The following is a 21269-nucleotide window of genomic DNA, read 5'->3' on the forward strand; positions in this document are numbered from 1 at the left end:
AAGTAAATGGCGATTAAAGCACTTTGCACCTCTAAAAAATTGCAATAACTACGATACATATCTCAAACAGCCATAAAGTATCAAGGTATTGTACTCACTTTAAAATGTTTCCGGCTTCCTTACTCCTGTAAATATCGCATTTATGTAATGGGTATAGAGGATCTTTTGGATTGTATTGACCGGCAGCTATACACATGGATCTGTAGATTTGGAACTGGAGGATAGTGCTGACAAAATATCTGAAAAGATACCAGAAATTTTATTGAATTTTTTTTGAAATATCAAAAGATATCGAAGAAATATACATTTTCAACATTTGCCACTCATTGGATTTTGTGACTTATTATTCCATTAAACCATGGTAAAAATTTACCCACCAATATGATTGAACCATCTTTATTTTCCAAGAGCTATCCAAATGTGTTCTTGGAAATTTTATTGAAAAAGGCAATGAAATTTATTAAGAAAAAAACCGTTTTTTGAAGAAAGTCAATAGATACTGATAATTGGACTACTTCTCAAAACTAAATCGTATAGAGACATTTTCTGAAACTTCCTTTTTTCATTTTAACTTCAAGGATTCAAAGTATCCCGAAAACGACCAAATTTATTCATATTAATGTTATCTTCTGCACTCATATGAATCCATATGATATGGCTTTTCTCAAAACCTCAGAATTTCCTTACGTCAAAATAGGAAGTTTATACTTCAGTGGTACATGAAATCAAAAACTTTCTACTTGACATAAGTTGAAATATTCCTATTTAAAAACCACCAGATGCTTCCAAGCTTCAATAAGAAAGGTACGAGTAATATAGATATAGATGAACCAATGACACAAAGTTCTTTCCTCATATACAGGATGATTCATAACATTTGGGACATAGGCTAAGGGCAGATTGTTTGGACCAAAATATGGCGATAGGACCAAATATACCTCAATAAAATATTGCTGTGGAAAAAAATAGCGGACGTTAAAGTTGAATTTTTTTTTCGTTTTCTGCTAATAATTTCACTGTATATTTTTTCATCCGTTTTTAAGAAAAACACAATTGAACAGTTCAGAGCATCGGAAGGGGATTTAAAGTAACGATTTATTTATTTTATTTATTTATTTCGATGATAAAGCTTAATTAAAAACAATGTAACATAAAAAGAATAAACTTAAATTAAATGTTCTACGTGGCCTCCTCCGACTTCTATGCCTTTTCTAATTCTTTTAATAAAGGACTTTCGAACTTCGAAGAAAATATTATTCTGTCCCCTTGTAAAAAATTCAACTTTAACGCCCTTTATCTTTTTCCACAGCAATATTTTATTGAGGAATATTTGGTCCTATAGCCATATTTTGGTCCAAACAATCTGCCCTTAGCCTCAGTCCCAATAGTTATGAATCACCCTGTATTGAAACGTGTTAGGAAACTGTAGAACAAAATCTGCCTCAATGAGACTCCAGTTTCTTTACTTCAATTATTGATTTTCATCATGTATAGGCCACACAAACTCAATTCTTCTTAATATGGTCGTGATAATATGATCTGAACAAATCAGAACGTTTGAATAAGGGCCTAATGGGTATGAAAAATTGAATGTATACCCAACAAATCAGACTCCAAATTGATATATCCTGGAGAACCTTTAACTTCCTAATTGATGAATGGTACAAGCACCTATTTCCTCCGAAGTGAACTTAGGGTCAAGAAATTATTCAGTGCGTATTATTCACTTGAGCCCTCTCTTAGTTAAAATATAGAGAGGGAATACATACGATCAAGAAATTAAACCAATCAAGAATATTGAAGAATTATTATTGTTTCCCCTTTCATATTTCCGCGGTCAAAAATGATTTGATGAATGTATCAGAATAATACTGAATTTCAGTAGGGCAACCATCAAAACTGAAGCAATTGCAAGGAAATCTTTTTCATTGAGAGATGATCACAGCACAACACGTTTACCTTTTTTTATCAAGAGAAGGTGATGTATTGATGAGATTATTCAAGAATCGGAAGACCAAATACAACCTTGAAATGAGTAAAAGGAACCAAAAACATCGCATTAAGAACTAAAATATGAATTACATGCTTTTTACTTATATGAGCTATTTAACCACATGTTTCGCTATCAGAGTAGCAACTTCAGGTGGGGAAAGGTTTACTTCCACCTGCTACTCACGGTAGCATCTGAGGAAGCACCTGCTTCTCACAATAACATCTTCAGGTTAAGTTAAACCTTGCTCTACTACCGGTAGATTCGGCTGACTTGGGACAGTCCTGTAACTTGGGATAATTACCCCCCTTTGTAGATTTCTTTGTTTCTTACCATTTATGAGTGAAGGGACAAACTTATAAGATTGTGTAGCATCTTTTCGGTTAGTTCAATAATTAATTCCTGTTGAGTTTGTCGTAACCAGAGAGTTTGAATTGACAGGAAAAATTAACGAATTCAGGAGAGTAAAAGCGCGTTTTTTATGGCCCTTATACTTTCTAGTGTCCTGTACATAAGTTTCACTTTGTGCATGCGTAATTTTTTTTCTGGATATGTGGGATATTGGGATTTTAGATATGTCATGAAACAAGGTTGTTTACAAATCAAACGGAACACGGATCTCCTTCAATTATTTTGTTGTTTCATAGGGTGACTTGGGACAATGCAGAATAGATACAAGCGGCGCATTGGCAGCAGGAAATTTGCCGATTTTTCGCAAAGAAATCACCAAATAATGAAAGAAATCAAAGTTCCCTTGTTTTGTTTAGTTTTTTTACATTTGAGTTGCAATATATTTATTCACTTTGGCTGTAATATGGGTTCATCATTAAATTTCCTTACCGAATTTCAACTATATAATCACAAATTCTAATTTTTCTAAACTATACACCGTTCCATATCACCTATTGCATTTGAGAGTTGAGAAATCAATAAATTTTAACTTGTGTCCCAAGCCTCCCAAATCGGTGGGTGACTTGGGACAAGTATATTTTATTTATTTCAAAATTTATATCCGAATTCTGAAGCATGGTATATATCCTAATCAACAGTCTGAGTCCTGAGTCATTAAGCATTTTCTAACCTCTCAATTCCTTCGAAAGGCTTCAGTGGTGGGTCTCAGAAATATTGGGATAACTGATAAATGTAGTAAAATATTCGAAATTGTTATATTCTATGAATATTCGCTTCTGCGCAGTGGACAAAAAGTAACCCAAAAGCGATTCATGCCTTCGGAACTTGCAATTTTGTAGAAGAATTATCGAATTCCAAAACACGCAAACTTCAATGTATAATTGTGGAGTTTGTCATCTACGAGGGATGGAATTTTTTCAAATGGCAACCCTAACTCTTTTTACCAGAAATGAATAGACCTTCTGATGATGAGGACGAGTTTGTGATCGATGAGGTGTTTTTGTCAATCCATTTCTTATTACAGGAATGAGTGTGCTGAACTTATACAACTTCTTCAAGCAACATATCTCTTTAAAGGATAGTAATTGATGAAAGATGAAGAAACGTATGAATTCAATGTTCACTCAATTTTGTAATTGTTATTTTTATTCAGTACCTACATATAGTTCATCAAATATGAGGAATAATATTTCATTATTGATATATCAATAATGAATTGCTACTATATAGGGGAAAAACATGTTTTCGATAGCCAACAACAGTATATTGAGTTTTTTTGTTATATTTTTGATCGCATCATCAGAAATGAGAAAACTGTCGATCTATCTCACACTATGAATTCGAATAACTCAAATAGAGACAGTTTTCTCCTGCCTATCGATTCGATGAAAAACACAAGTAGTTACCAATAAAAGTTTCGAACAATATCCTTGAGTGGAATTTTTTTCTCGAATTATTTCAAATCAATTTGGAAATCGTAAAATTCATGTCCGTTCCACTAACTAATATTAATTCATATTATCATTTCAACGTCTCACAATAATTCCATTTGCATTTCATAATTAGTTGAATTTCATCAATTGTAACAAGATTCTTGGGACGTTGAGCATAAAAATATAATTGCTTCATGAAATAATAATCACTATTATCAACCGTAACCAAGTTCAAATAGTATTCTCCATAATGGATAGCTCGTAATGGACTTTTAACCTAAAAAGAAAACGGGAAAAAACTCTACGATCCGAGGTCAAATTATGCCAAAAACATTGGAGGTACATAGTTGGTTAGATGAATAACCAGTCTTCGCAAACTCAAACGTTTCCGATTTAAAAGCTAGGTGATACATTTTTCCAATTTTTTAAGTTTTAATTTTTTTTCAATTTTTATTTAGCTAGGATAGAAGGAGTAGTTATCTGAAATATTTTTCATACAATTGATGGGAATGAATTGAATGTGTTAGTGGAAAGAGGATTAGGTAAAGTGTTGATGCCAGAAAATTGTTAATATGGAGAAAATCAAACTTTTTTCTATATATCACATAAGTGATTATTGCTTTCACTGAATTTTTTTTGTCCTACTGAAACTTGAGGTTCGAGTTATCATAATTATTTTAAATATTGTGAATATCCATAAGATTATAGAATATTCAAAAAGTGTCGATAACATTTATTTTCCAGAACTGTTATTAAAACAGCGAAGGTAATAACACTGTTTAAGTAGCCAATGACTAAATTACGGTTAACTTCATATTTTCACCATGTTCATCTAGACTATATGTTACTTTTCCCAAACCGATCATTTTTCTCATAAAAAATAATCGTTTCCTGTGAATGGACTGAATAAGTTTAACTCTCCATATCGATCGTTATTGTTGGAGCAAAAGATGTTATATGATCCCAAATATAGTTCAAGGAAGGTGTCCATGTGTATTTGATTTCCGCCTAGCTTTCAGACATGTAATAAATAGCCATTGCAAGAAACAAGTTTAAGGCTGGAAAACTTTCGCGTTTCTGTTTCACCTAATTATATTCCATCCTAAGCAATCATCAAATAACAACAGAAGATTATGTGGCTGCTCGGGTACCAACTGACGCATGAAGATATAATACATACCGGCAACTATTACACAAGCTTCTCAACATATGTGCAGTTTAGTAACTACAAAATACTGAGGTTTTGACGGCGGGCCAAGAGCTAGATTTTCATTCATTTCTACATGTAGAACCTGTAGTAGTCACTGTCAGTATTGACACTGAATGTTGAGTAATATTCCATTGCTTTTTCAATACTTTTTGCTGATTGATAGAGAAAATAGTGGCTTTTCGATGAATGAAGGTTTTGGCGAGAAAAACTGAATTGTATATCATACTTGGGCTCTGGTTTCCCAGATATTCCTTCCAGTTGTTTTATCTTTCAGTTGAAAAGTTTTAGAACGAAAAACTATCAGGCCAGGAAATCCACCGGTGCTAACCTCACTTTTGTCAAGCGGAAGACTGACGTTAATTAGTTTAAATTTGCGTTTGGTTAAGGTCCAAAATCTCGAATTTTGTTCCTATTTCCGACATGTCGGCTACTTACTAACTAAATGTAATCAAGTATGTTCGGACTATAAGGTATTATATTGATATACTCAGTTGAAAAAGTGAATTTGAAATCTATGAACCAAAGCTTGGCTCTGAAAGTTTAATATGTTAAAAAGTTTTGAGCGTTAGGTACTTTTGTACATATCACCATGAAAATCTTTGCTTGATTCCACGAAAAATATTATATCACGGAAAAACCGATGTATTCAATTTATTTGTTAGGGTTTTTGTTGTAGGAAGGCAAAAATGGTAATTGTGAAAAAAAAACCTTTCTACAAGAGGATTTTATTTTTTTTATGAACGGCTAGGTATTCTTTCAATCTTTGAATTAAATAGGTTTTTTCACTGAAAAAAATTTAAATCAATTGAGCTGCAATAGAAACTAAGCGTCCAGTTTCAAATACCTTAAAAATATCACGTTTATTTGGTGCACGTAAACGTGAAAATTACACTGGACAAGGACAACACTGCTTTATGTCTGTAACTCTGATTAGCATAAAAATACATACTAGATAATTACTAAGAGCTGTAGTTTTAGGAATTTGCATTTTTTTTATTTTTATTAAGAAATACAGGAAAATTATTACATGTTCAAGTGAAATTTGTATACCGGGTGTCCCAGAGCTTTTAGGCCAGCAAATATCTCAGTTACCTGCGGAAAAAAAAAAATTGAAAAAAATTCTTGTCGTGAGAGACCATACGCTCTTTCATGCAGCATAGCAAAATCCACCCCCTGACAAACAACCCCCGAGAAACCACCCCTAACTTTTGTTTTTCAAATGGCACCCCCATGTTTGTTGTGCTTCAACTTACAGTTTTTTTCATTTCTCATTTAATGATGTATCATGGTAGCTAGAATGGCATGCAGAATTATGGAAAATAAAAATACAAATGAAATACGAATTTATACGCTCAGCTGTATTGTTACTGCAGCATTATACTAAAGATACCGATACCGTAGGAATAAAACAAAGCACAAAAAGTTCTAACATTTTATTGACTCTTTTTTTTCAACATCCACTTTTTCTTGTCTCTACAATGTGGACTAATTCGATCAGTCCAATTAACAGTACCCACTAACGAATTCAATTTTATCGAGTGACTATCTTTACAACTACATATTATGATATATCATTGATTGAGAATTAAAAAGAGCTGTCAGTTGAAGCCAAACAAACATGGGGGTGCCATTTGAAAAACAAAAGTTAGGGGTTGTTTCTCAGGGGTTGTTTGTCAGGGGGTGGATTTTGCTATGCTGCATGAAAGAGCGTATGGTCTCCTACGACAAGTATTTTTTTCAATTTTTTTTTCCGCAGGTAACTGAGATATCTGCTGGCCTAAAAGCTCTGGGACACCCGGTATAGGAATCCCAACCTCCTTTATAAAGCTCTTCAATTGTTCTTTCAAACTTTGATGGAATCTATCACCCTGCTTTTCACTAAATTTGTGCAGATTCATTTGGAATCGCTAGAAATATGAGAGTAAGCATTTGTAGTTGTTGCAATAGTATGCACTCAACAAGCTCGAAAAAAGGAAGTCATATACAGTGTGATTCTTTAACTCGTACAAATATTTCAACAGTAGATTCTTGAGGTCAAAAGAAACAGTTTTTTCCTATACAATATTTTTCGAATAGACACAGTTTAAAAGAGACAGGCTGTAAAAACCATAAAAAATTACTTTTAGTTCTCTTTCACAGACGGTTTCATCGAATGAAATGAATTTCGGAATATCGTTTTTCATTTATTTGATCAATCGTTTTCCAACACAAGATATCTACATGTCTTGCAGTTCTTTCATTTTGACCATTACTTACAATAAAAATATGAAACATTCAAAAAACCCAACTCTTGAAACTTTGTTGGACCCTATACCCCACCTAATGAATATTTGAGCGTTTTGAAAAATAAAGGTAATCCTCATATTTTCTCGTATAATGCGCCGTTTTCGAGTAATTTGATGTTCAAAAATAAAAAATATCTGTGATATTCGGAAAATTGGGTATTTTGGCTGAATTCAACTCTGTTTGAAAGATCCACAGATGTGTAGTGTCATAGATATAGCTTGTTATTCTCAAGGGACTTATGTTTCTCCAGGGGTGGCATAGCTCATTATGAAAACTTAAAATGGCTATATCTTTTTATCAGGGCCGAATCGGAAAAAATGGTATGGGAAAAAAGTGTTCCTTTTGACCTCAAGAATCTACTGTCAAAATATTTTTATGAGTTAAAGACTCACCCTGTATAACTAAAAAATTATTCAAGCTCACAATTTGATTTCATAGTTTGATTCGACTTTTCCGAGACACCCATGGCTTGTGTTGAATGGACAGACAATGTCTCCTCAACAAATCTATAATTCAAAAAAAAAAGAAAATATATTGTAAATTCCCTGACCATATAAACATCATGTAAGGGACACAACGCCCTTAGTCTCCATTAACTTTACTATGGGATGTTTGAGGATGTTTTGAGATTATTTCGGGCCTCTGCATAAGAAAATTTGGCTGTCATCACTTAAAAATGACTTAAACATCGAAAAAAATTCGAGCATAAAACGTCTCTCATCTTCATTTTTCATTGATAAAGCAGAAGGATGTAAGTTTCTATTCACAACTCACACAGTGATTAAACGTTTGAAGAAGTCCCTCCACTTTGAAAAAGGGCAACGTAATCAAATTTTATCCGATAACATTAATCAAACCCTTATTTTCATTCAGTGCAATAAGCCAATACCCCAAAGCACCATCAACAAGAAATACTCACAAACAGCCGCTTTTTAATTACTCTTTTCATGTCTCGATCGCGAAGCTACACGCTCTTGAAAAAAAATCGTTATTTCTTCAACTTGAAGCCACATATGCCTGCGGAATATTCACTGACGCCGGTTCCGCAGTTAACGAAATACCAGCTGAAGAACTAAAACTGTTACGCTCGCTGAGTACATATCGGGACCATGCGATGGTCCTCGCATCAAGAATTACGTAAGGGACTCCACTGAAAAATGACTTTCTCGATCGTGGAAACGGTTCACCTTCTTCTTCGAGGGGGGCACGTTTTGCACAACCCGATGCGACCAAACAGCGGTGGTGGTCGAGGAACAGCGAAAGCCCACTTATGTATAAAAGTCATTGGAGACTCCCCAAAATCAAGCAGTTCACTTCTTGAACTTACACACTAAACCTTCCTTCATGAGCACTACCATGAAGCAATTGGTGAGTTTCGGTGATTTTTGTGTTAACAGTGATCCTTGAGTGTTTGGTGACCAGAGGATTTATATCGTGACGTTCGAGATTCGAAGTTAAACGCGATGTTGACTACAAAAATTTTACGTGCGATATTCAATTTATTTTCTTAAAATTCGATTGATACCTATTAATTGACTTAACAGCGAGGATTTATTCTAATTCTGTAACTTTAGTTTCGAGTTGTGGTAGCAAAATTTCTTTCTTCCAATTCTATGGATACATCCATATGTAATCGAACCAAATTTTTAGTTTTCGCGAGATTTTTCCACCTTAGTGGCAATAAATACTTCATCTTCAATATTATTCCGAACATCGAATGGCAAACGACGACCAAATGTGAAAATAATATCGAATAATTTAGCAATTATATCGCGCAATATCCTCTGGTAATCATTACGTCCAAGAGTTTATATATTAGATGTTGACGTAAAATGTGTCCTCATTACATTTAATAAGGATTGCAATACTGATATAATTTAACCTCTCGCGTACAATCGGCAAAGATGTGATCAGAAGTAAGCTAATGACTGCGATTAACATTCATTAAAATGCATTTTTTTCAGCTGGTGGTGACAGTCTTAGTCCTCTTCGCAGTGGCGATAAATGCCGAGGCAGAGGAGAAGAAATCTGTAGCCAGCGACAAGAAGCAAACAAAGCGTGGATTACTGAGCTTGGGATACGGGTATGGCAGTGATATTGACCACGGATATCTAGTTGGTCAAGGTGGTCACGGATTCGACAATGGTATTGGTATTGGAAGCACTTACGGAAGCTACGATGGTTTTGCTGCCATTGATCTTGGAAGCAGCGTACAGAAAACCGTGACCATCACTAAGGGTATCCCAATTCCATACCCAGTTGAGAAGCACATTCCATACCCAGTTACCAAACATGTACCCTACCCCGTCAAAGTATCTGTACCAGCTCCATACCCAGTCGAGAAACCAGTACCATACCCAGTCAGGGTACCAGTCAAGGTTGCCGTGCCAGTACCTCAACCCTACCCCGTTGAAAAGATCGTACATGTGCCTTACAAAGTTTTCGTTGACAAGCCATACCCCGTGAAAGTTTTGGTACCCCAACCTTACCCAGTTACCAAACACGTACCTTACCCAGTCAAAGTACATGTACCAGCTCCATACCCCGTAGAGAAGCGTGTTCCATACCCAGTTAAAGTACCAGTACATGTTCCACAACCTTACCCAGTTGTCAAACATGTTCCATACCCAGTCAAAGTACCAGTCGACCGTCCATACCCAGTACATGTTCCTCAGCCATACCCAGTCCATGTCGAAAAGAAGGTTCCATACCCAGTAGACAGACCAGTACCATACCCAGTCAAAGTACCAGTTGACAGGCCTGTACCTTACCCAGTAGAAAAACCATACCCAGTACCCGTCAAAGTACCATACCCAGCACCTTACCCCGTCGAAAAACCAGTAGCTGTACCTGTTATCAAACATGTTGGAGTACCTGTGAAAGTACCAGTCGACAGGCCATACCCAGTTACTGTAGAAAAGCACGTTCCATACCCAGTTGAGAAGCCTGTTCCAGTACCAGTCAAGGTACCCGTGCCAGTACCAGTTAAGGACTACGGTGGTGACTATGGATCATATGGTTCTTACGATGGTGGCTACCAAGAAAGCTACGGATATGACAGCTACGGCCACAAATAATTTGTCTCAGAAATCCACACTATGTGTGCTACTTGTATATTCTGTTTCTTATTTATGTGACTTCTGTGTTATCTATTCTTAATAAACTTCTGTTTTATTTTTGTAATTCTCATTGTTCGTTATTTATGATGCCAAACTAAGGAGATTATTCTTGTAATTTATATTCTTCAATAAATCCGTTGAACGAAGTTGTCTTCAATGTTACTATCTACCCTACCAACTTATTGATAAAAAACATCTACGATGTTGTAGACACACTTGTGCGAAATCATATGGGACGAACTACGGACGAAAAGAATGTAATTATGCACTAAAAAGTAGCACAGATACGCAATAATTCTTCCGGTTTCATAACATTTTTCGTTCTGTTGTCAGGAGGATTATAAAACAATGCTCCGTTGTGGACATTGCGTGAAAGAATATTTCCTCTTCAATTATCATCATTATATCTAGGTCCCACACGCCAATGAACATGTTTAAAATCTTTTCATTCGTTTGCTTGTTAATGAAGAGGGTGTTACGTGTTACCCATTGGTACTTAGACATTGGTTATCGAGTGAACTCTTGAGCTTCTGACATTTCCTTGAGATTGATCAATTTGCTGTATTCACTTATGTATTGTATTACTTATTACTATAATTGATTATGATAAATATAATGGGGATGAGCACGAATAAAACGTTCAGGTGAATCAAATAGGAAAATATCTGATTTGATAGATCGTTCATTACTTCTAATGTCGACAGAAATATTCTTCCATGATTCTATTCTCGTAATTTACACATATGTACTTAGATTTGTTCAGGCTCAAACATCAAACTTTATCACCAGTATATCCTGATACAATATTTCTATTTCTGAAAACATTGCTTGTATGTGTAACCGAGTTAAATTTATAAATAATAATCAATAATTATGGGTAATACAAAAAATATGAATAAATGTAACGTTTTGTTGTCTATCAACAAGTTGAATCGAAAATGTTGAGCAATATTTCTAGGGATGATAAATCACCTGTTTTTTGTTCTTGAGGAAAAACAGTTAATATATCACGAGAGTGTACTACTTGTAGTAGGCTTGCCTCAAGAGAGGTGTTTTCACAATTGGTTTTTTCTGAATAACTAAAAATCACTTGTGTGATTTCATGAGGTCATTTGACAAACACTGCAGATTACTTGGTGTTCTATTACCCCCAGAACTGTTCAGAATTACTAGTTGTGTTGAGGGAGCTACAAGTCTTATGAAGGATGTTTCCATAACTGGTTTTTCTTGACTAACTCGAAATCACTTAAGTCGTTTTGACCATAAGTTCATTCGACAAACACTACAAATTTATCGGTATTTTATAACCACTGAAAATGTTTAGAACAACTGGTCGACAATTCTTCGCCCTGTTAACTGTTGAATTGTTATACTCCTGGAAGACATATTCCATCATTATACTCAAAAACGGTTAATTTTTGAACGATATAAAAAGAGTATCATTGAAAAACTGATAACAAAAAAAATTTTGCAGAAGAAACTACCCTTAGTGAATCCGAGGAATCAAAAAAGAATAGACTTTTGCGATTATATAATTTGCCTTGATTGTACCAAATAATATACTATGTTTGAGACTTTTGAGAGTATTGTAAGAAGAACCAATAATCATTAAGCCCTTATTTCTGAGGTTTGTAGCTTGTAGCACCCTTAATGAGCGATTTAGACCATTAGATAAAGAAAGCTTAATTTTTGATGTTCCCTAGAGATATTGCTGAACATTTCCTATTCCTATTCCTGTTCACCTTGTATAGGGCCTCTTGGACAGACAATTATTCCAAATTTTCGAAAAGATTTTATTACTCCAATTATTTTTTGCCAATATGGCAAAAATGAATCTTCCAATCACTATTCATTATCAGTGATCAATGAACTCTCCTTTTCATTTGAAGAATATTTTCTGCATTTTCAGACACCTTGCCTCAATAAGCAAAAAGGCATCTAATGTTCTTCTGATAATCACTATAAAACTGTTATAATATTAATATATCGCGCCTAAGTAAGGACTACTTCAAAGCAGTGTTCTTGTATATTGTGTTGCAGAAAGTTGTTCCTCGATTCATAAAGAGAATCATTACTATTATCATAGCTAGGTAGGTGAGTAAAAGTGGAACATTCGCCATTTTGCGACTATAATATGATCGCAAAACCCGGAATATTATTTTGGGTTTTCCATAAAATTCTGAATTGATGAAGGCCCCTTTTAGTGTTCTTCAAGTGGCTTGAAAATTTCAAGTGACTATTGCAAGTCAACTGTTGTTAATCGATACTTCTCCAGTACGACACAAATTCCAATAACTTCTTAGGTGTAGGTAGAAGAAGGGGTTTCATTGCTTGGATGAAACGTTGCTGGATTAATGTATTCTGATCCTCTCATCCAAGGCGGTAAGTCATTTCAACATAACAATACAAGTAATCAGCATGATCTTAATGCGCAATGGTTCCACTGGTGATTTCAATGTGTTTGTGAAATATTGAACATTCCGATATGGAATTCCATGATGAAGAATACAGAATACCAAGTCTGAACTTCCTCATAAAATAGTGCCTGATTAGTATCGAATAATATGTGTGGAGAGCGTCAGCCAACCGTGAACAAAATGTGAAATTTTCATTTCTGTCCAATAATGAATAAAGTGCTATTTTTGTAATTTTTTTCATGTTTTATCCGATTGGAGAGATTGCTATTTAATGGCTTCAAAAAAAAAATATGAATTGTTATAGCAGTTGACTCGATTTTAAGCAAGAAAAATTCAATAAATTCAGTCAATCCTTGTACTATGTTGATTTGGAAAAGATTCAGAGGTGAATGATTTATTCATGGTCAAGTCACGTTTTATTGGAACTTGAAAAATCTGGGGCAATTACCTACCAAGTCTTTCATCCAAATGAATAATTATTCATTTCCATTAAGACTTTCGCAGAAAGAGATAATTGTTTCAGTTTCGAGCAAGTTAACTGTACGCTTATCCATTCTATGCATGAGATAATATAACATTTTCTATTCGAATTGCTAGTTATATCACAGTGACACTATTTCCGTTCATTTAATCGAGTTAGGAACGTAATACTTCTCTGAATTTTACTTCTAGGCACTTGCAAATCCAATGATTCACTAAAATTGAATGTAGGATAATTGGAAAAATCAATCTAGACATCGAGGGCTTGACTATGCAGGGCAATTTTTCTCTTAACTAGAGAAGATATTTTCATGAAATTTATTTCCATTGTTTTATATTTTCAGATATTTTGGAGTTTTGTCACTTCCGGTTACATCAACTTCGTTTTTTGAAATGTCATGCCCCATGAATATCACATTTTTATATCAAATTTCGATCATGACCTCACTGATATTCGGGAACTCTCCAGAGATATACATATGAGCTGTTAAACGAATATTGTTGGACACAAAGATGGTCACTTTAAGGTCAGAATCATGAATTTTTGGCCTTGTTAACAGTTTTTCAATGTGATCTTGATGAATTCACAACAAAGGCCAAATTTTTATTCGAGTTTCATGCTGGAAAACTTTATCATTTTCAATGGGAAATCTTATTTCTTCATCGAAATATGATGGTACTTCTAAAACCAATAAAAAATATCCCTTCATTTTGGAGATATCCAACAAATAACACATTTCAGGGGAATTTATTTTATTCAGAACCATTTGAGTTATTAAAATTTCGATAAGTTAGCTGATTCCTCGAATGAAGGTTACCTGTATCTCGTTCTCATTCATGGCGAGTGTATTCAAGTTGTCGATAAGAAAATTAGATTCCGTTTGACACCCTCCGACTATTATATTCATTTATTTATTTCTACAACAGGAGCCTCAACAGAAAATCCAATAACATAGGTTCACAATAATTTCACAGTTTCACACTCTATGATAAGAAAAATTTATACGAAGCATCGAGCTAACCACGAACAGACAAATTAGAAAAAAAAAACTGCACATTAGACAAAAATAAGAAGAGCCAAAATTAATTCTTTTCGGAATCAAGACATGTAATTTCTGAACAGATATGAATGTTTCTAAACTAAGATTGAAAAGGTCAAGATCATCAATATGCCAGTTGTAAAACCGCATTATTCTAGGGAAAATCGAATGATAATAAAGATTAGTTCTAGATTTAGGAATCCAAAACAAATACTGTGGAACATTTATAGTAAGTGAACACGCTAACGGATAACTGAAAAATTATTTAATATCAAGCATCAAGCACCGCCCTCCTTCCTTCCAGACTCAAAAATTTGTCTTCAATTAAGGATCTTTCATAATCTATAGGTGAGTTGTTTGGATTAAATCTATAATTCAAGCTTTTGATGAACACGTTCTATTCTGTTAATGTACTTATGGTAGTGAGGGTTCCAGATTTGGGTAGCATACTCCAAGCTGCTTCTTACGAGAGAAATATACAGTGTTTTCAATGTGAGGGCGTTCTTGAAATTTTTGGTGATTCTTAAAACAAAACCAACCATCCCGAAACTCTTTTTAATCAACGCATCTATATGAAATTCGAAAGACAATTTTTTATCCAATAAAACCCCAAGATCTTTAACAATATCTACTCTTTCCAACTCGAGCCCGTCAATATTTGAGAAATAATATTGAAAAAAAAGTATTTGCAACTTCCCTATCTGATGAGAAGCGCTGTAAACAACGAGTCAGAAATGCATTCAGGTAAACTTTGAATTATGAAAACCTCTCAATAAATTTGATCTCTAATTATACCTAATATGTGAATATAAAGAAAGCCAGAAATGAGTAAATTATTATTGGATTAGGAAGCTTTGTCCCTCTGAGCATAATTTGCGGTAAAAATTAGATATTGAAGCAAATTTCCTCTATTTGGCTTCAATAGTTTTCAACTGAACATTTCTTCATTCCTTTTCGGGAGGAACACTTGTTCTTCATTAAAAGTGCTTATTTTATTACTGTTCTTGATGATGAATATGCCATATTAATTATGGCGTAATAGCGCAATTCTTATCGTTTTATTTTCCTGTTAAGTAACTATATTATGTAGCTGGCTCGGAATTATTACAATTAAATGTAATATATTCAGATTACCCATATACCGACGCAAAGTGAACGCTTATCAATCTACAAACGTATAATATCGAGATGCTAGTCATACGTTACAACGAATAATTAGTACACTGCGATCTCATGAAAAAACGTTAATTTTTTCCAGGGGACAATCTCTAAACTTTTCGCCTTAATTAAGAGCGTATGCGTTACTCGAAATGCTACTGCAACTCATTCATTTCCGGATTTTTCAGGCCAGTATTGGAGAATTTTAATCTGACGTTTATCTTGACGTAACTGGAGACATCAGAAAGTATCTATTTTTCATGGCGAAGAATATGAATATGAATATATTGATGCGAATCCATGATTGAAAACCGAAATGATAATAATATTTGGTTTATTTCCTACCTGTAATATCCCCAAATCACAAGGTGTTAAATTTTGCAACTTCAGTTACCAGTCATATTTCATGAAGAAAAAAATGCTATTCAGAATTTCATTCCTTGCGACTCTTCTAGAAATGTGTTCAACCCTGAAGCAATAATTCTATAATTCAGTGAAAATGAGCCACATCCCAGAAAGAAGAAAAAAGTAGAAAAACTATAAACAGACAGTCATAAATGGATAACCCCCCCTGACAGTTGGTGACATCCATTTATGACAAATGATTTTTGAGGCAACTACTGAGAACACCAAAAATAATTGAATTGACGAATAGTTTCAGATGCTTAAGAAATTTGAGAAACAACTTTGTATCCGTAAACGCGATACCTAAAATGCCCAAATAGGTTCCTCTATTCACAGTATTACCTGTGAAAATGGAATGAAAATATGTTCAGAATTCGAACAGGTCATTCGAAAATATTATTCTTGTATGTGACATTTAAACACGAAAATCAATATCTATGGAATATTCAATTTCAATACATATATATACATATATCCACATTGGATTGAGAGACTATAAATGTCCTCCTTAGATTCAGGAATAAACTGTAGCTTATATATTCAAAATCAACTTGATGAAGTGAAGGCTCAGTTTTACAGGTCCATTTATTTTGAAGGTGAAAAAGTTGGCATATATTTCAGGCTAAGACTACAATGCAAAACAAGCTACGAAGCCTGCTCACTTTTGATTTCAATACCCGATAACCCCCACTGTTTTCAGTCATGAAAATGAAAAAATCGAAGCGTACCACCACAAAAGAAATATCTCCACGAAAATACGAAAAAACAAATCGAAACACAAATATATACAGATAAAAAGAATTGTCTTTCAATTATACTTGCAAATTACTGGATTTTTTGGAATAGCTGCACAGATCTTGAAGAGATTTTCACACTTCTTGAAAAACGTGGTCCAAAATCATGCATAAATTTTTTTCGATATGTATTTTTCATCACCTTCAAAACGGCATAGGGCATGCATGAATGAGAAACATTTTCTGTGGAAAATTCCTTCATCTAGGTACAATTCTCCAAATCATTTTACAGTGGAATAGAAAAAAAAATGAGGCAGTTTATTTAACTGCCTCAGCTGGTTGCATATTTGCAATAGTTCAAACTCTTACAAATCTCAAAATTCATGAAAATTTGTAGATATATTGATGGAAATAAATTCGCAGAGATCACCATGTTTAAATATACGATATAAACCAATAAGTGAAACTGAATCTTTTTCTCGTTTGATATCCCATTTAGATACAGACAAAATTAAGTACATCTCTTTGGTATCATTTTTTTTTCTTCTTCTTTTTGTAGATTTATTCCCGGTAACGGGATACAGCAATGAATGAATGAATTATAAAGTTAATAAACTTTTATTGATGTCAGTTTCAACACAACGAAATTAATCTGCATGTTAAACAGATCTTAAAATTTGAAATAACCAATGGAATTCGACAATAAGAAAACTAATTTCAAAAATTAAAGAATAGAAACATAAACAATAGGATTCAAAATTTCAGCGAATCTTCTAGTAAATAGGCTCGAGAATATACACTAAAAATCCAATTGTGTTGAAAATATATCTTCACATATTTTGTTTCACTTCTGATATGCAGGTGAATCCATGAGCGGGATCTAATTATAGTTAGATAAATTCTACATATTTCCCATTTCTGTCATATGAGACGAACTTTTCTATCGAATCCCCAGAGTAAACCACGGTAAATGATCGATATTCGAGGAATTGTCATGTGATTATCGGTTAACTTAAACCGGTCCTGTCATATCAAAATAACGAATTAATGAATACGCAAATACTACCTTTTAAGATCAAATAGTAGGGCGAAAGAGGGAAAGTTTGTCTATAAAATGATTATTGGATTGAAGGATATTGATAGTGCCTTCAGAAACTTTGTACTAATGAACCTGATAGTAAGTGAATTTGATTGAGAATAATTTTTATTCTGGGCGCCAACTGTGATGGAAAACTAAATTGTGTGTTTTATCTGTAACACTTCGCGATAATTGGACATTATATGGATTCAGTTCTTATTAGGATATTCTTTGAGAACAGTGTATTTTAGTGGTACCTCAGTGCATAAAGGATTCAGTTCAAAATAAACTGTATATTATATCAAAAATTATATTGGAGTGATGCGATAGAAGTCAGTGGTCTTCAAAATTAAAAGTCACCCTGGAATTTAGCGGTTCATTCGGGATATAGGTTTAGCCCACATAGATAAAATCAACAACAAAAAGTTATTCAAAAAATCACCCGATTTCCAATTGCCTACTAAAATCTTAGAATAGAATTTATTAAAATGTAGTTATTAAAATATTGGGAAGGATTGTCCTATCTGAACAATTATCGAAAATCTTTCTTCAAATTATGACGAATCAATCATAGAAGTCGATACTAATAAACTGAGGCAAAATACATCTCTCTTTTTTCAAATTTTTGTGGTGACGATTCTAATGTAAAATTTTTTCTAGGTGATCGCTTCAGCCGTTGCCTTATTGGGCAGGTTGGGAAGCTGTGAAGTATCAGATGTGGCGAAAAAAGACAAACGAAGCATATTCGAACACGAAAATAGCTTCGGAGGTGATTTTGGAGGGCATAGCGGAGACTTTGGCGGTTTTGACCATGGTAGTTACGGGAGCTATGGTGACCACGAATACCATCACAAAGAAAAAGTTGTAACTGTAGAGAAGGAAGTTAAAGTGCCTTATCCAGTAGTGAAGAAGATACCGTATCCTGTCTATAAGGAAGTTAAATATCCGGTGCACGTAAAAGTTCCACAACCATATCCTGTGGTCAAAGAAATACCATATGAGGTTAAAGTACCCGTCAAAGTGCCGTATCATGTACCCAAGCCATATCCAGTTATCAAGGAAGAGAAGGTGCCAGTCCATGTCCACGTTGACCAACCATACCCTGTTAAAGTAGTAGTACCACAACCCTACCCTGTTACAAAATACATTCAATATCCGGTCGAGGTCAAAGTACCTCAACCGTACCCAGTAGAGAAAAAAGTATATGTTCCGGTCAAACAAATAGTGCATGTACCCAAACCATACCCAGTTGAAAAAGAGGTGAAGTATCCTGTTGAAGTACCCTACGACCGACCAGTACCATACGAAGTAATCAAACCATATCCTGTCAAAGTAGAGAAAAAGGTACCAGTACCATATCCTGTAGAAAAACCTTACCCTGTTAAAGTCCTGGTAAATAGACCAGTACCATACAAGGTAGAGAAAGAAGTACCATATCCTGTGAAAGTACCAGTACCTCATCCATACCCCGTTGAAAAAATTGTTAAGTACCCAGTTTACAAAGAGAAGCCATATCCAGTTGAAGTTAAAGTAGAAAAACCAGTGCCGTACATAGTCGAGAAGAAAGTACCTTACTATGTTGAGAAAAAAGTACCAGTACCAATAAAGGAAGAGATTCACGAGCCCGAATATAAACAGGAATATCAACATGATGACAGCTACTCCGAAAATTCAGGCTGGTGAAATGTACAAAGAGATGAGTCCTTAAAAAAAGGGTATACACCCTAATCTTCGGAATCACTGCATGTTGGGAAGATTCATCATCCAGTATTTTCAATACCATTGGAAATTTTTTATGTAACCGTTGTTATATTATGATAACATAAATGTACAGCTCTATATTACCGCCATATGGTACCACAATAATTATCCTCCATGTATAACAAACAATTTATCATAATATTCATGGGTCTGTATTATTGTTGACAATTAAGATAATTAGGTTAAATTATTCTTTTAACGATAAATATTGAATTGTTAATCTCGGCAGTTTCGATCTCTTTTGGACTTTCACATAATATTTAGTACAATTATCGATTGGAAATGTTGCATAAATCGAACAACTGAGTCCGAATGTTCATTTCATTTCAATATTAATAAAATTAATAATGAAGTAAATGCAGAAACGTGTCTATAGAAAGTGGATGAAATAATGAAATATTAATTCAAGTTATCAATCTTGCCTCCTGTACTACTAACTAACATCATACACTTTTAGAAATCATTTCTCGATTTTAAATTAAAGCATACAAAACCAAACTTGGGTGCAAGTGTGTACTGTTTCACTTGATAGATAAATTATAAGCTTTTTCTGTACCTACTCTCACTTCCATAAATAAAACCATGTATTTTACATCCCAATTATTTCACTTAAGACATTGCACCTCGAAGAATTTAGAGTACATAAAGAAATAATGTTTTTTTTTTGAAGAAAAAGTTTTAAAAATAATAATAAGTACCATTATTTGAAGTTCTGTTGATTTATTAATGAACGAAATACCATTGTGGAAATTGTTTATATTTCTTTCGATATATAATAAAAATACGTAATTGGAATTGTATGATATGAATTTAAGTATAAATGAATTGTTTTAATTGTTTAACGGTTTCAATATCTGAAGAAATTCGAAACGAAATACAACAATGTTGAAAAATCGATGTGTTTCTGTTACTCTGACAGAATATCAAATTGAACATAATATTTTCAGATAATTGAAAAACTATCAAATTTATTATCAGTTCTTTTCTGTAAAATACTGGGTGGTCAAGTTTGGGTTTGTTATAGCGAACACCTCGATAAGATAAGCTTCGATAGTAAAAATCCCCCAAGATTTCAAACCACCTAGAAATATCCTCAGAAATTATAACTTTTTGAAATGTGGCAATACGAGCTCTCGAAAACGTTCTGTTTGTATACATGGCTGAAAAGTAGATATTCCTAAAAATTTATTGGCACAAACTGCAATTCGGAAGCTGTTTCGTCTGTAAATATAGTTTCGCATACAAGTTAATATTACATGGTGTCAAATATAACACGTTCGTTATCTGGCAAGAAATCGTATTTCATAAAAAATTGGGTGTTCATTTTTTTTCCTCTGTTTCCTTTATAATAATAATAATACAAGGGCGGATTTAGGGGGGGGGGGGCACGGGGGCACGTGCCCCCCCCAGACGGACGGATCTTTCTATACATACTTGAACTCTTAAAAATAAAAGTGAAGTTCATTTCTCACAGTTACTGTTGATTTTTTTGCTCGTCTGCCCGTTGTGCCCCCCCCAGAAAAAAATCCTGGATCCGCCCTTGTAATAATAATATACGAAGGTGAAAGAAAGACTCATCACTGTTAACTTCTTAGTCCCAATTTTATCAGTTTTTCTGGGTGGTAGGTCTCATTCAATTCGACTACAAATAGGTATAGATAAAATGTCGTGTTTCGATCGCGACGTAATAATACTCTTTCTTCAGGAATAATTTGAAATATTTTAGATCGATATATTTCCAAATAAC

General features: G+C 34.0%; 2 protein-coding genes across 4 annotated transcripts in view; both read left to right on the forward strand.

Moving 5' to 3' along the window:
* Positions 1-10595, forward strand: part of LOC123314756 (proline-rich protein 4-like) — a 31695-nt gene extending 21100 nt beyond the window's left edge. Inside the window, exons 1-2 of one of the 3 annotated variants that reach the window (XM_044900084.1) lie at positions 8367-8698; positions 9295-10595. In XM_044900084.1, coding sequence (XP_044756019.1) covers positions 8675-8698; positions 9295-10407 — 1137 coding nt within the window. In that variant the 5' untranslated portion in view covers positions 8367-8674 and the 3' untranslated portion in view covers positions 10408-10595. Of the gene's footprint in view, positions 1-8366; positions 8699-9294 lie in introns of those variants that run through there. The other 2 variants (XM_044900083.1, XR_006537866.1) reach the window with 2 other exon arrangements.
* A 7049-nt stretch (positions 10596-17644) lies between these two features.
* LOC123314757 (skin secretory protein xP2-like) lies at positions 17645-20253 on the forward strand. Its single transcript, XM_044900087.1, has 2 exons — positions 17645-17860; positions 18422-20253. The coding sequence occupies exons 1-2, from the start codon at positions 17798-17800 to the stop codon at positions 19442-19444; spliced, it is 1086 nt and encodes a 361-aa protein (XP_044756022.1). The 5' UTR covers positions 17645-17797; the 3' UTR covers positions 19445-20253.
* The last annotated feature ends 1016 nt before the right edge of the window (positions 20254-21269 follow it).

The sequence above is a fragment of the Coccinella septempunctata genome, chromosome 6 (assembly GCF_907165205.1).
Source record: "Coccinella septempunctata chromosome 6, icCocSept1.1, whole genome shotgun sequence".
NCBI classification, from domain to species: domain Eukaryota; kingdom Metazoa; phylum Arthropoda; class Insecta; order Coleoptera; family Coccinellidae; genus Coccinella; species Coccinella septempunctata.

What these genes read in the sequence shown, in the direction of transcription:
- LOC123314757 (XM_044900087.1), top strand. Translation starts at nt 17,798, where the DNA reads ATGATTATTGGATTGAAGGATATTGATAGTGCCTTCAGAAACTTTGTA. An exon ending in TTGTACTAATGAACCTGATA is followed by an intron (nt 17,861 to 18,421) that starts GTAAGTGAATTT and finishes AATTTTTTCTAG; the next exon opens with GTGATCGCTTCAGCCGTTGC.